At 54.5% G+C, this 14,097-nt stretch overlaps 1 protein-coding gene across 15 annotated transcripts in view; it reads left to right on the top strand.

Annotated features, from left to right (window-relative positions):
- Nucleotides 1-5,250: 5,250 nt before the first annotated feature.
- Ccdc33 (coiled-coil domain containing 33) overlaps nucleotides 5,251-14,097 on the top strand; it is a 49,114-nt gene continuing 40,267 nt past the window's right edge. For 14 of the 15 annotated variants that reach the window (XR_011376503.1, XR_011376502.1, XR_011376504.1 and 11 more), the window contains exons 1-2: nucleotides 5,251-5,519; nucleotides 9,175-9,314. Coding sequence is in view for 12 of the 15 variants with exons in the window: in XM_070042706.1 (XP_069898807.1) it covers nucleotides 5,499-5,519; nucleotides 9,175-9,314 (161 nt within the window). In the remaining 3 variants the exon portion in view is untranslated. The remainder of the gene's footprint in view (nucleotides 5,520-9,174; nucleotides 9,315-14,097) is intronic. The other variant, XM_070042714.1, reaches the window with a different exon arrangement.

Here is a 14,097-nt window from a genome sequence, read left to right as displayed (position 1 = left end):
GGTGCTCTACCACTTGAGCCACATCACCACATTTAGCTTTTTTTTTTTTTTTTTTTTTTTTTTGCTGGTTCATTGGAGATAAGAGTCTCATGGACTTTTTCAACCTGGGCTGGCCTCAAGCTACGATCCTCAGAGCGCAGCCTCCTGGGTGGCTGGGATGACAGGCGTGATCCCCCCGTGCCGGGCTGGCGCCCTCCTCCTCCTCCAGCTGGGAAGGTTACATTAAGACATCCACCCAGTGCGTGATGAACGCAGGTGCTGTTCTATTCAGAAAGTCTGGGTGGCACAAAAGGCCTGGGGCTCAGGCCCTGCACCTTAGAAAATCGCGTTGCCGAGCGTCCCCTGGGAACACTGAGAGTCCACTGTCTCGGGGCTACACGCTGGGCCCGTGGGGTGTGAGGATGCGAAGTGGCTCCATTAGCAGATTGTCACAAGGGAACACAGCAGATGGCCAGCTCCCCCCTCCCCCACCCCAGCCGGGCCCGACTGACTCATCCCGCCTGTGTGTGCGGGAGCGTGAGTGTGCACGGCACAGACACAGACAGAGAGGTGTGCCCCCCCCCATCCCCACCTCCAGCCAGGAGTGGAAATGTGAAATCTCCACTCAGGGACAGCGCAGACCGTGTGAAACCATCTTTAATACCAGGCAGGGCTCGGCAGGCAGGGTGACAATCTCAGTCACCTGCCCCAGTTCTGTCCCCTGAGTCAGCCAGTCACCCCCAGCCTGGGCTGGGTCTACAGGGTCCCGGGGTTTGGGCCAAACCTGCTGGGAACAGCTTCCTGCTGAAAAGGCCACGTTCCCATCTGCACCCCGCAGCAAGCTCTGGGCTACCATGGTCCAACCCCCCTTGGCAAAGCGTGACCTTTATCCATTCATCCATCCACCCATCTACCTACCATCCACCCATCCATCCACTCACCCATTCATCCATCCACACATCCATCCATCCACACTCCATCCATCCATCCATTCATTCATCCACCCATCCATCTACCCATCCATACATACATACATTCATCCATCTACTCATCCATCCATCCATCCAACCATTCATCCATTTGTCCATCCATCCATTTACTTGTCCATTCTTGCACCCATCCATCCATCCATGTATCTACCCATTCATCCATGCATGCATCCATTTATCTATGCATCCATCTGTCCATCCATGAATCCATCCATCCACCCATCCACCCATCTATCCATCCACCCACCCACCCACCCATCCATCCATCCATCCATTCATCCATCTACCCATCCATCCATCCACCCATCCATCCATCCACCCATCCATCCATCCATCTATCCATTTGTCCATCTATCCATTTACTTATCTATTCCTGCACCCATCCATCTGTACATGTATCTATCCATCCATCCATCCATCCAACCATCCATCCATCCATCCATACATACATACATACATTCATCCATCCACCCCATCCATTTGTCCATCTATCTATTTACCTATCTATTCCTGCACCCACCCATCTGTACATGTATCTGCCTATCCATCCATGCATGCATCCATTGATCTATGCATCCATCTGCCATCCATGCATCCATCCATCCATGCATCCATGCATGCATCCATTGATCTATGCATCCACCTGCCATCCATGCATCCATGCATGCATCCATTGATCTATGCATCCACCTGCCATCCATGCATTCATGCATGCATCCATCCACTCACGCTCTCATCCATCCATCCATTCATTCTCCCAAACAGTAAACTAGGTGGCTGTGCACCTGGCCTTGGGGTGCTGTCCAGGTGGACAGAGGAAGAAAATAGGAGAAGCTGTGTGCAATGGCTTTCTAAGCTGACTGTAGGCAAGCTGGGTAGGAAAACATCTCTGACTAGGAATCGGGAAACGTTGGCTTAGGACCTGGTTCCCCAGTTGCATGGGGGTGGGTGTACCTTACCTCCCTGGGCCTCACACCGCTTTATCTGTACAGTGGGCAGAGTGGGGCCTACTGACGGGACAGGCTCAGGTGAGGAAGAGGGTGGGAGGTTCCAGAGTACTTCACCAATGCCAGAGAGGCCGACGAGCCTGCCTCAGGTTAGGTGGGATCCACCAGGATGACAGAGAATGGACAGAGGAGCGAGGTCAAGAGATGGGATGTGGGTGTGTTAGGGACTAGCAGGACGTGAGAGCATTGTAGGGAATGGCTGGTAGGTGCTATTTTTGGTACTTGGGCGTTCTGAGCTCTCTGCTGCCCCCTATAGGGGGGTGAAGTTGCCCTGAGCCAAAGCTGGTGCTCTACCACTTGAGCCACACCTCCACTTCGGTCTCTCTGCTGGTTCATTGGAGGTAAGAATCTCACAGACTTTCCTTCCCCGGGGCTGGCTTTGAATCGCGATCCTCAGATCGATCGCAGCGTCCTGAGTAGCTGGGATTACAGGCGTGAGCACTGAGGCCTGGCAAATGTGGCTTCTTTGGTAAGCGAGTGGACATGGTAAACCTAGGCCCGGTGAGGACCCAGCCGTGCAGACCCCCCACCTCCATCCCACAGCAGGAAATTTGCCCCCCAAGTCTCTCTGTCTCTTTTTTGTGTGTGTATGAATCAGAGCTGAGTCTTTCCCTCCAGCGGCAGTGGATTTTTATCGGGGTTTGGATATTATTTTAATCTCCCTCTAAAAGCATAATTGCTTTTTGTCGGCTGGTGTTCCTGCGAGATTGCTTTCCAGGCTCTCTCCTCTCTTCCAGGAGACAGGCGGGGCGACGGGGCTGCATTAATACTCTGCAAATGCGATTTCATGGCCTCAAACAAGATTAGGGCCAGAGGCTCTGCTCTCTGCTCGGGTGGCGGGGTCCAGGCTGGCCGGCGCTGGGTACGGAGGCCGGGAGACAGAGGCCCCCAGACCCAGGGGGGCTGAGTAAGCAGGTTCCTGTAACCAGAGCCCCTTAGATTGGCTCCTTCATCCTGGCCACAGAGCCCATCCAGAGGCTCTGGCATGAGGGAAGGTTCAGGGCTACCCACCTCGTACCTTAGCACCCGCCCCCGCACCCCAACACTCCAGAGAGGAAGGGTGTTACTTTAAAAGAGCATTCCAAGCTGGGCACTGGTGGCTCACCCCTGTCATCCTAGCTACTCAGGAGGCAGAGATCTGAGGATCAAAGTTCAATGCCAGCCTGGGGCAGGAAAAGTCCCTGAGACTTTTACCTCCAATAAACCACCAGAAAACCGGAAGTGGTGCTGTGGCTCAAGCAGTAAAGCGCTCACCTTGAGCTGAAGAGCTCAGGGACAGCGCCCAAGCCCAGAGTTCAAGCCCCACGACCACCACCACCAACAACAAAAAGAGCAGCTCAGCATTCTACATTGAAAGCTGGCTTCTTCTGCTCCTGATTCTACTTGGGTCCTCTCATCTTTGAATGAGCCAGGCCACCTATGGCTCACACCTGTAATCCCAGCAACTCAGAGGTGGACATCTGAGGATTGCGGTTCAAAGCCAGCCTGGGGGCAGAGGGGGTGGGGGTGGGGGAGTCTGAGGCTCTTATTTCCATTGGACTAACAAAAAGCCAGAAGTAGAGGTGTGTGGCTCAAGGGGTAGAGTGCCAAGCCTTGAGTGGAAAAGCTAAGGAAGAGCATGCGGCCCTGTGTTCAAGCCCCAGGATCTGCACTCTGGCACACACACACACATGCACACACACACATGCACATGCATGTGCATACACACACAATGGAAATGACAGTAGCATGGCTACTTAAACGCCTCTCAGCTGGGCAATTGCTTGCTTGTTGAGATAAGGATCTTGTTGACTTTTTGTCCTGTCTGGTCTTGAACTATGATCCTCTCGATCTCCAGCTAGGATTCCAGGCGTGTGCTACCAAACCCACCCCTTATTTGAATCTTGAAGATGCATTATGGGTTATCTTGGCTGGCTGGAAAGCAGTCTAGGCATACAGAATGGCAGACATAAAAGCCCCAAAGCCGAGAATCTGCTGCTCACTGAGGGGGAGCTACCCGTTTCCTGTGAGGCAGGGGTCAGAGACATGAGATGCAGATCCTAGAGAAAACAGATCTGGAGGCCTGGTCGGGGATAGGGGGTGTCTCTTGAGGATGCAGGCCCTGCTAAATGGCTTGTTAAAACAGAGAAAGCAAGCTGGATGTCTGTGGCTAGCATCTGTCATCTAAGCTACTCAGGAGGCTGAGATCTGAGGATCACGGTTCAAATCCAGCCCTGGCAGGAAAGTCTGTGAGACTCTTTTATCTCCAATGAACCACCAGAAAACAGGAAGTGGTGCTGTGGCTCAAGTGGTAGAGCACTAACGAAAGAGCTCAGGGGACAGTTCTAGAGTCTAGGCCCTGAGTTCAAGTCTCACAACCGACCAAAGAAATACAAGAGCTAGAGGAAGGATGGTTTGACTTGTGGGGGAAGGCTAGGATGGAGTGGGCAGTTGGGTTGAAGGCAACTCCCCCTACCCGAGCCTCATTTTCTGCCCTGCCAGTGCAGCCCTCTCCAGCTGCATCTGCTCCCTCCTGGGGGGCAGGGCTGGCAGGCATCATGCCCGGCTCTGTCCTCAGCCCCTGGTTAACGAGTTATTGATTTTTGAAAAGCAAAGGTAAATCCCCCGGCCGGGCCACTTCTTTAGCAAAGTGATTTATGAATTGACCGTGGAACCCCGGCTGCCTCCCCCCTGAGCTCAGCTTCCCAAACACAGCCAGCAACAGCTCAGCTCAGCAAGAGCAATCAAGCCACACACCTGCCCAGCCCATGCAGACCCTGCCTGCCTTCAGGTGCTGTGGCTCACGCCTGTAATCCCGGCAACTCCGGAAGCTGAGGTCTGAGGATCCCGGGTTTGGAGCCAACCCAGGCAGGAAGGTCTGAGAGATTCATCTGCCATGAACCACACCCTAGGAGTGGAGCGGTGGCTCAAGTGGTAGAGCGCCAGCCTTGAGTGGAAAAAGCTAAGGGGCAGCGCTCAGGTCGTGAGTTCAAGCCCCAATATTGGCCAAAATAAAAAAGAGTCAGTCCCAGTCATCCCAAGGCTCTCAGAATCAAAGCTGGGGAGAGGATGGGGAACCCAGGAGCCCTGATCCCAGGGTTCCTTGCTCCAGGAAGGGGGTCAGCCAGCGAGAGGCATGGAGGGATCCTGACTGGGCAGCCAGAGCTGGAGATAGAGATGCCAGGAAGAAGGGAGGGCTTCGGCTTCCATGCCACTGCCAGCCCCTGGGTGACTTCCACCCTGACCTGTGATGTCACACAGCGTTGCCCGGGTGACCCAGACCCATGGGGAAGCATCCTCCATTCTCCCCTCCCAGCCTCCCCTCCACTAGACATGGTCCACCTCCCCGCTGGCACCCGTGCCATCAGAAACCGCTGAGAAAGATCCAGACCCGGGTCCCTCCCGCCCACCGCCCCCTTCCCCCAGTCCAAGTCTCAGAAGCAGGGGGAGCCCGACCTCCTCCCATGTGCGATCGCTTACCCAGACCAGGTACAGGGGCCCGGCCGGAGACTGCTAAGCAAGGCCCTGCCGCCTGTGCCTAAGGATGGGGCAGAAACAGACAAAGGTGAGCAGCCTGGGGCTGAGGCCCAAGGTTCTGTGTGTGATTTGTTCCTAAGTCTTCTCGGGGGTCTCAGTTTTCCCAGCTGTGAAATGGGAAGATGAATTGCTCACCGTGGATCTGCGGGGTGAGATATTCTGTTCTTTGGGGAGTTGAAAGGCACTGTAGGCCGGGGCCGGGGCTCGTGGATAGAATCTGAACCACTCAGGAGGCTGAGATCACGGTTCAAAGCCAGCCCAGGCAGATAAAGCCAAGGGGCGCTTGGGTTTGAACTCTCCAGTTAACCAGCAAAAGGTTGGAAGTGGAGGTGTGGCCAGAGTAGTGGAGCGCCAGCCTTGAGTGAAAAAGTCAAGCAAGAGTATGAGGTCATGAGTTCGAGTCCCAGGACTGGCACAAATAAAAGGAGACAGTGTGCTTGCTCTAGGGTAGTGCTAAGTGTTTGCTTCTGTCCTCTGGCTGCTGGGGCACAAGCTCAGATTGTCCCCCCCCCAAAAATATTCCTCCCTCCCTTCAAGAACCCTGATACCCCACAATCCCCAACCCTCCCCACCTCCCACCTTCCCTGCTCAGGCCGACAGCAGGGACACAAGCGTTTGAACCCCAGGAGAGGGTTGTATTTTTTTCTTTAGTGTTAGTTGTGGGACTTGAACTCAGGGCCTGGACGCTGTCCCTGAGCTCTTTCTGCTCAGAGCTAGCGCTCCACCACTTTGAGCCACAGCGCTACTTCCAGTTTTTTGGTGGTTCAGTGGAGATGAGTCTCATGGCCTTTCCTGCCTGGGCTGGCTTTGAACTGTGATCCTCAGATCTCAGCCTCCTGAGTAGCTGGGATTACAGGCAGAAGCCACGGGCGCCTGGCCTTTTTTTTTTTTTTTTTTTAATCTATTTTGTGCCTATGCCCTGGCCTTTGCCCGGGTGCCAGCTTCCTCTTCAAGCTTGCTGGTAGACTGTCACACAACAGGTCCAGGCACAGGCTGGCCTAACCAGGAACCTAAAACAGCCAGCTGGCTCCCACCTGCTCTCCCAAGCTGGGTGGTCCAAGCTGGGGAGGAGCCAAGATGGTTTATGTGAACATTTTCATAGCTGGGAAATACCCTCTGTAAGGGATGGTCAGCCTTAGTTGTGTGTGTGTGTGTGTGTGTGTGTGTGTGTGTGTGTGTGTGTAATGCCAGTACTCGGACTTGAACTTAGGGCCTCATGCTCCTGGCTTAGCTTCTTTCCTCTTTTTTTTTTTTTTTTTTTGGTCAGTCGTGGGGGTTGAACTCTGGGCCTGGGTGCTGTCCCTCAGCTCTTCAGCTCAAGGCTAGTGCTCTACCACTTGAGCTACAGTACCACTTCCCGTTTTCTGGTGGTTTATTGGAGATAGGAGTCTCACAGTCTCTCCTGCCCAGGCTGGCTTTGAACCTCAATCCTCAGATCTCAGCCTCCTGAGTAACTAGGATTACAGGCGTGAGCCACCAGCGCCCGGCTAGCTTCTTTCTTCTTAAGACTGGCACTCTACCACTGGAGCCACATCTCCACTTCTGGCCATGCTGTGTGTATAGCATTATGTATCCATATGTCTTCTTTCCTGGATCCCTTTTCAAATTAATGATAGATTTCAGTGTTCTTTGGATATTAAAGATATTAATCTTTTTTTACAAAAAAAACTTACAGTAAATGACAACTGTTTAAAATTCTGATGGATTCAGGGCAGTTACAGATTTTTATTTGTATTTTTCTGCTCCTGGGACTTGAACTCAGGGCTTAGACATTGTCCCTTAGCTTTTTTTTCTCTCTCTCTTAAGGCTAGCATTCTTATTATTTGAGCCACAGCTCTACTTCCAGCTTTCTTGCTGGTTAATTGAAGATAAGAGTCTTAGGGATTTTCCTGTCCTGCCTGGCTTCGAACAGCGGTCCTCAGCTCTCAGCCTCCTGAGTAGCTAGGATGACACTTGGGCCCAACACATGTATTCTGAATTCCCTGATAAGCTCTGCGGGGCTGCTGGGGGTAGAGCACAGGCAGGGACACCAGTCCTGAGGCAGGTTCTACCTGTCAATGGATTTCCATCCAGGTAGGAAGGAAAGAAGAGAAGGCAGAGGTTGGCAGTCCTGGCCTGCCAGTGCCCTATGCAACCTTTGCCCTTGGTCCCAGGTCCTGGCCCTGGGCCCAGCCTGCACAAGGGGCACAGGCCTACAGTCCTGTGTGTGTGTGTGTGTGTGTGTGTGTGTGTGTGTGTGTTTCCTGGGGTTTGAACTCAGGGCCTAGTCCCTGTCTCTGAGCTTTTGTGCTTCAGGCTGGCAGCTCTCTGCCACTCTGCGCCACCGTTCCACTTCCAGCATGTTGCTGGTTAATAGGAGATTAGAGTCTCACCGTCTTTCCTGCCAGGGGGCTGGCTTCAAACTTGCAATCTGCAGATCTCAGCCTCTTGTGTTGTGACAGGTGTGAGCCATCAGTATCCCACCATAACCTAGGCCTCTTGACTTCCAGGCTGCTGGTTTTGCTCTTAAGCCTCTAAACCAAAACAGCAAACCTGCTGGGGACGGGGCTTGTGGGAAGGCGTGGCCAGCGGCTGGCCACGCCCCTCCATCTGGCTGAGGTTCCCCTCCCTTCTTCACACCTCGGCCTGGAGATATTCATCAACACCTCTGCAGATGGTGACAAGGGCCCCCCTGAGGCCTGGGGGAGGGGAGGGGGAGTCTCAGTGGAAGAAGGGGGAGAAGGAGAGGGTCCCTCCGTAGCTGAAATTGTCACCTGCTAATAACACATCTTGTTTGGCTTTGAGCAAGTGAGCTAGCCCGAGGGACAAGACTATCCTGGAGATGCAATCCAGGTTCGAGGACGGGGTGCAGGGGCGGGGGGAGGGGGTGGCAGGGAGCAGCTAGAAGGCCATCATGGAGGTTCCTAAGCCATTGGGAGACCTGTAGAGAAATCTGGAGGTGAAGCAGAAGAAACGTGAAGAAAGGGTCGGGTTCTAGAAATATGTGCGGCCAAACTGACCGGATGTGGAGCGAGAGTACCCCCCACACACACACAAGGCATGGGGCTCCAGGAAAAATAGAAGCACTGGAATATCACTGGACCCCGTTTAGAGAGGAAGACTCAAGGATCGGCCTCAGGCAGTTGACAGAGCAGCTGTTGTCAACCAAAGGGAACAGTGTGACTACTATTCTGTTTTCCACAAGTACCCAGGGAGACGCAGAACTGAAAACACCCAGCTTTTAAATATATACATATATATAAAGTTTTATTATCGTTAAGGTATTGTACAGAGGGGTTACCATTTCATAAATCATGTAATGAGTACACACGGGGCTTGAACTCAGAGCCTGGGTGCTGACCCTCAGCTCTTTTTGCTCAAGGCTAGCCCTCTACCAGTTTGAGCCACAGCGTCACTTCCCATTTTCTGGCGATTCATTGGAGATAAGAGTCTCACCGACTTCCCTTCCCCCGGCTGGCTTTCACCCTCGATCCTCAGATCTCAGCCTCCTAGTAGCTGGGATGACAGGTGTGAGCCGTTCACTGGTGACAGGCCACAGAAGGGAAGTTGTAGGGGAGCCCAAAGTTGGCAGCCATGTGCAGGGAAGCTGTAGAGGGGTCTAGGGGTTATAGGGTGGCAAGTGGGGGTGGTGGGGAGGAAGAGGAGGAGGAAGAGGAGTCACTCAGCCTTGGCTCTTCCCACAGGGCACCGAGGGCCCTAAGGAACCTTGGAACCCCTTCCATCTGGCCCCTTCTAATAAGGAGACTGTGGCGGTCACTCTCCATGGAGCTGCTGACCTTCCTCTCTGCAGAGACGGCTCGGAGCCGTGGCCTTTCGTGATTGTGTAAGTAGCCAGGGGTGAGCAGGCTGGGGGGGGGGGGAAGGGGAGGGCTGGTGTGGGGTCTGAGCTTTGAGCAGACACCCAGATCGGGGTAGGTATCTAGGAAATGAGCCCTTAAAGGTTCAAGACTAGAACTGTGATACCCGGAGAAGTCCTGCCAAGGGCTGTGGGCTCTGTGGTGTGGGAACCATCCGGGGGTGGGGGGGGGGGCGGGAGGCAATGAACCCACAGGCAGGACCCTGGTCTGTAGAGTCTGGACTCCGGTGGGAGTGAGGCTTAGAAAGTGACTTGGGACCAGAGCGCCAGCGGTGCACACCTGTCATCCCAGCTTCTCCAGAGGCTGAGATCTGAGGATCTAGGTTCAAAGCCAGCCCAGGAGCAGGGAAGTCTGTGAGACTCTGATCTCCAATGACCCACCAAAAAAAGCCAGAAAGGGGAGCTGTGGCTCAAGTAGTAGAGCACCAAAAAGTCACCACCCTGGCCTTGAGTTCAAGCCCCCAGGACTGGCACATGTGCATACATGCGTGCACACACAATGCATACATGCATACACATGCACACATGCACACATGCGCACACACACATGCACACACACATGCACACACACATGCACACACGCACACACACACTGGAGTGCTTGCCTGGCTCGCCAGGAAGCTCTCTTGGAGCCGCCAGGCCCAGGCCCGGGGTCGGGGGCACAGGTGGCCGCGCAGCCCCGGCCCCAGCCATTTCCATAAACCCATTATCGCCGATCATCTCGGGAGATGGAGGCCCCGCCTGTCACCAATCCAGCCTGGGAGGTGGCAGGGCGGGGGTGGGAGAGCTCCCCCCCCCGTTGCCATGGAAACGCTGGGTGTGGGCCTTAGAGACCCGAGCTGGGCCAGCACCCGGTCCCCCTGCGTCCTGCCGGCGACCGGCTGGCGGGGACAGGGAAGGGAGGGCGCATGCGCGGGCGTCTTCACTCCTGTCCAGGCTGGGGGGGGGGGGGGAGGGAGGTGTGAGGGGCGCTGGATCCCAGAGCGCATGCGTCTTCGCTCCTTGCCAGTCTGAGAGCAGAGCAGGGCCCGGATCCCAGAGCGGTGTTAATGAGATGCCCATGAACAACGGAGGAGGCGGCGCTGCTGAGAAGCAAGGCCCAGCCAGCGGGGCCTAAAAGTGCTTGTCAGGGATGGTCAGGAGCCCCACACAGGACCCCCCCCTCCCCAGAGGGAACCCTCAGGACCGTGGGGAAACAATGTCTGAGGTCTTGCAACTTCTAAGTAGAAAACACAGGGACAAAACACACACGTGGCTTAAAGTGTGTCTTCAAGCTGGGTGGCATGGCTCACACCTGTCATCTGAGGCTGAGATCTGAGGTTCAGGGTTTGAAGCCAGCTCTGACAGGAAATCTGTGAGACCCTTAGCTCCAGTGAACCAGCTAAAAGCCAGAAGTAGGGGTGTTGGCTGGTAGAGTATCAGCTGTGAGCAAAAACACGCAGAAAAGGAGTGGGGGGAGAAGGAAGGAAGGAAAAAGAAAAGTGAATTTATGGATCATGCATGAATGAATGATGGAGTTAGTAAATGAATGAATGAATTTGTGGATGCATACATGCATGTGTTTGTGAATGAAGAATGAATGAATGGTTTGTGGAGGTATGCATGCATGAATGAATGATGGAGTTTATAAATGAATGAATGAATTCGTGGATGAATGCATGAATGAGTTTGTGAATGGTTTGTGGATGTATGCATATAAGCATGAATGAATGAATTTGTGGATACATACATGCATGCATTTGTGAATGGATGGAGGCATGCATTTGTGGAGGAATACATGCATGACTGAATGATCGAGTGAACCCAGCCCGATGTCACTTCACCTCTTGGTGACTGCATGTTGCACCTGGCAGAGGGCTCAGAGCCAGTGTGGGCCACGCTGGTGGGTCTTGGTGGGTAGTACAGGTGGAGGAGTCTTCAGCCACGCCCCATGGGCACGTGAGAGCCAATGGAAGAACTTCCAGGGCAGCAGAATGAAGCTGGATGGAAATCAGAAGACTCAGAGTCCAGCCCACGGTTCCCGATTGCCTGTGTGACCACAGCCCAATCCCTGTCCCTCTCTGAGCCCATTTTTCTCTGATGGTGCTCTTCAGCCTCCATGCTGGTGCAGGCCTGGCGGATTGGCTGAGGCCTGGCAAACATTGTCCGCTCTTGCTGCCTGAAATGGATTCTATATCCAGGTCCCCTGGCAGTGCCCAGCTCTCCATTTTCCCCCTGATTGCTCTGGGCATGGCTTAAAGCCCTAGGGCTTGACCAGTACCCAGCACCTGTCCCCCAGCCTGGCATGGAGAGATCTGTCAGTCAGTACCCAGCAGGGACCCAGGAAGGCAGTGGTCATGACAGGTGGAGGCCGGCCCCGTGGGCGGGACGGGTGGGGCGGGGCACTCCAGGAGATGGCCCAGTGCTTCTGATCCCTGGCCAAAGGCTGGTGAAGGGCTGCCAGTGTTGGCAGTTGCTTCTTTGGCTGCCTGCTGCCCCAAGGCGGGAGAGCCAGTGGGGTGGGGGTGAGGAGGGCACCGGCCCTGCCCTGCGGGTTCATGGGTAGAGTGAGGCCCAGGCCAGGCACCCATCAGAGTCAGACTCAAGAGCCCTTCAGGTTTTGATTCTATGCCACAGACCATGCACCGAGCCTGCTGGCTCGTTGAAGGTATTGAGTGGACAGTTGTTGAAGGTCCTGGCAAAGAGGGAGGCTGGGAATGTGGCCTAGTGGTAGAGTGCTTGCCTAGCATGCATGAAGCCCTGGGTTCGATTCCTCAGTACCACTACACAGAAAAAGTCAGAAGTGGTACTGTGGCTCCAGTGGTAGAGTGCTAGCCTTGAGCAAAAGCAGCTCAGGAACAGTGGCCAGGCCCTGAGTTCAAGCCCCAGGACTGGCAGAAAGAAAGGAAGAAAGAAAAGAAAGAAGAAAGAGAGAAAGAGAAAGAAAAAAAGAGAGAGGGAGAAAAAAGAAAAACTCCTGATGCTGGGTACCACTGGCTCAGGTCTGTCATCCTTGCTACTCAGGAGGCTGAGATTTGAGGATTGAGGTTCAAGGCCAGCCTGGGCAGGAAAGTCCATGAAACTCTTATCACTTCAGTGAACCACTAGAAAACCAGAAGTGGAGCCATGGTTGATGTGGTAGAGCATTAGCCTTCAGCACAAAAGCTCAAGGTCCTGAGATACAGCCCCAGGATTGGCCCGCATGATCACACACACACACACACACACACACACACACACACACACACACACACACATATGCACACACACACACACAACCATCTTTTTCAGACAGCAGCCATGGTGTGGTTGGAAGACCGCCTGGAGTGTGGTAAACCATCAGCAATTAGCCATGGTTCATTAGACTCCAATTAATAAATAAAAGCCAGGATGAGGGCCGGTGTCTTTGTGAGGACTAACGGCCGGCTCAAGCCGTGGTCCGGGTGGCAGGAGGAGAGTTTGGAACCCAGAAATGGCTGTCTGTCTGCTTTCTAGGCTGGAGGAGGCAGCCTGGGCCATGGCCCAAGGGCTGCAGCTGGTAAAGTAGGAGAGGGACAAGAAGAGTTCTCCTCCACTTTGAAGGGCGCTGGGCACAAGTTCTTGCCCACATTCCCAATGTGGGTGAGGGGCTTGGCCAAAGCCAGGGACGTGGAACCCCCTTCCCACCTGCTCCCCACCCATCTGGCTTCAGATAGAACTGGAAAACAAAACAGAGCCCAGAGGGGAACTCATTCAAGGCACCCCAACAAGCTGACCTTGTATCTGCCAGCCCATCCCTTCCCCAACCACCTCTCCCAGTTCCCCAGGAAGAACAGTGGCCTTCTTCTTCTCTCTGATCCCAACCTCTTCCAGAACCTTCCAGAACCAGCAAGGCTCAGAAGCAAAAGAACAATGAAGTCCATGTCCACACTATTCAAATAGCTCTCTCTACAAAGACCACCCCCCCATTCCTGCTGCCTGTTGCTGGGGGGACCGGGGACAGGACATGAGACTGGACATAGTACCTTCCAGAAAAGAGGAGGGCCTATGGCTTGAGGGTCTGGCTCTCCCTCAGGCTCGGACGCTGGCATAGTGGATAGAAACCAAGGAAAACTGTTTGGTTTTTCAGGACAGACCCACGGAGACTGATTCAGACCCCCCCCCCCGGCCATGTGACCTTGTTCTCTGCCCAGCTTCCAGGGCCAGCAGATGGCCCTGAGGGACCAGGACAAAAGGTCACAGTCCTCAACCCGTCCACCTGAAGGTCCACCTTTATCTGTTCTCCTCAGACCCACCTGTCTGCATCCTCCCAGGGGCTTCTGGGAAACTCCCTAGGGTCCTCCTCAGCCTTGAGGGGAGCCTGCTGGGACCACAGCAGTCAGAACAGACCAGAACTTGGGGTTCTTCTCTTGTCTCTGCCAGTGGCTGTCCTGGGATTGGCCTCCGGGTGTCCTGGCCGGGCCCCTTAGCTGCTGGAGGGAGAGGAGGCCGGAGAACTAGCAGGGGTCATAGGGGATGTGGGCCCGGCTGTGACTAGAAGACCCTGAGGCTGTCTGTGCGTGTGCAGGTGTGCATGTGCACACCTGTGTGCGTGTGTGTGAGCATGCATGGGTGCGTTTCTGTGGCTCACTTCCACCTGTGAAGACAACTCCAGCACTGTCTTCCCTGTGGCTGGGGTGGGGGACAGGAAGTGAAGTGTCTTCCCTGTGGCTGGCGGGGGGGGGGGGCGGGGGGGGACAGGAAGTGAGACCTGGCCGCCACCCCCAGCTCCGGCTGGTGTTCCGTGCGGAAT

The sequence above is a fragment of the Dipodomys merriami genome, unplaced genomic scaffold (assembly GCF_024711535.1).
Source record: "Dipodomys merriami isolate MVZ:Mamm:240054 unplaced genomic scaffold, mDipMer1.0.p SCAF_33, whole genome shotgun sequence".
Classification (NCBI taxonomy): domain Eukaryota; kingdom Metazoa; phylum Chordata; class Mammalia; order Rodentia; family Heteromyidae; genus Dipodomys; species Dipodomys merriami.
The sequence above is the reverse complement of the archived record's forward strand: the minus strand, read 5'-3'. Positions and strand labels throughout refer to the sequence as shown.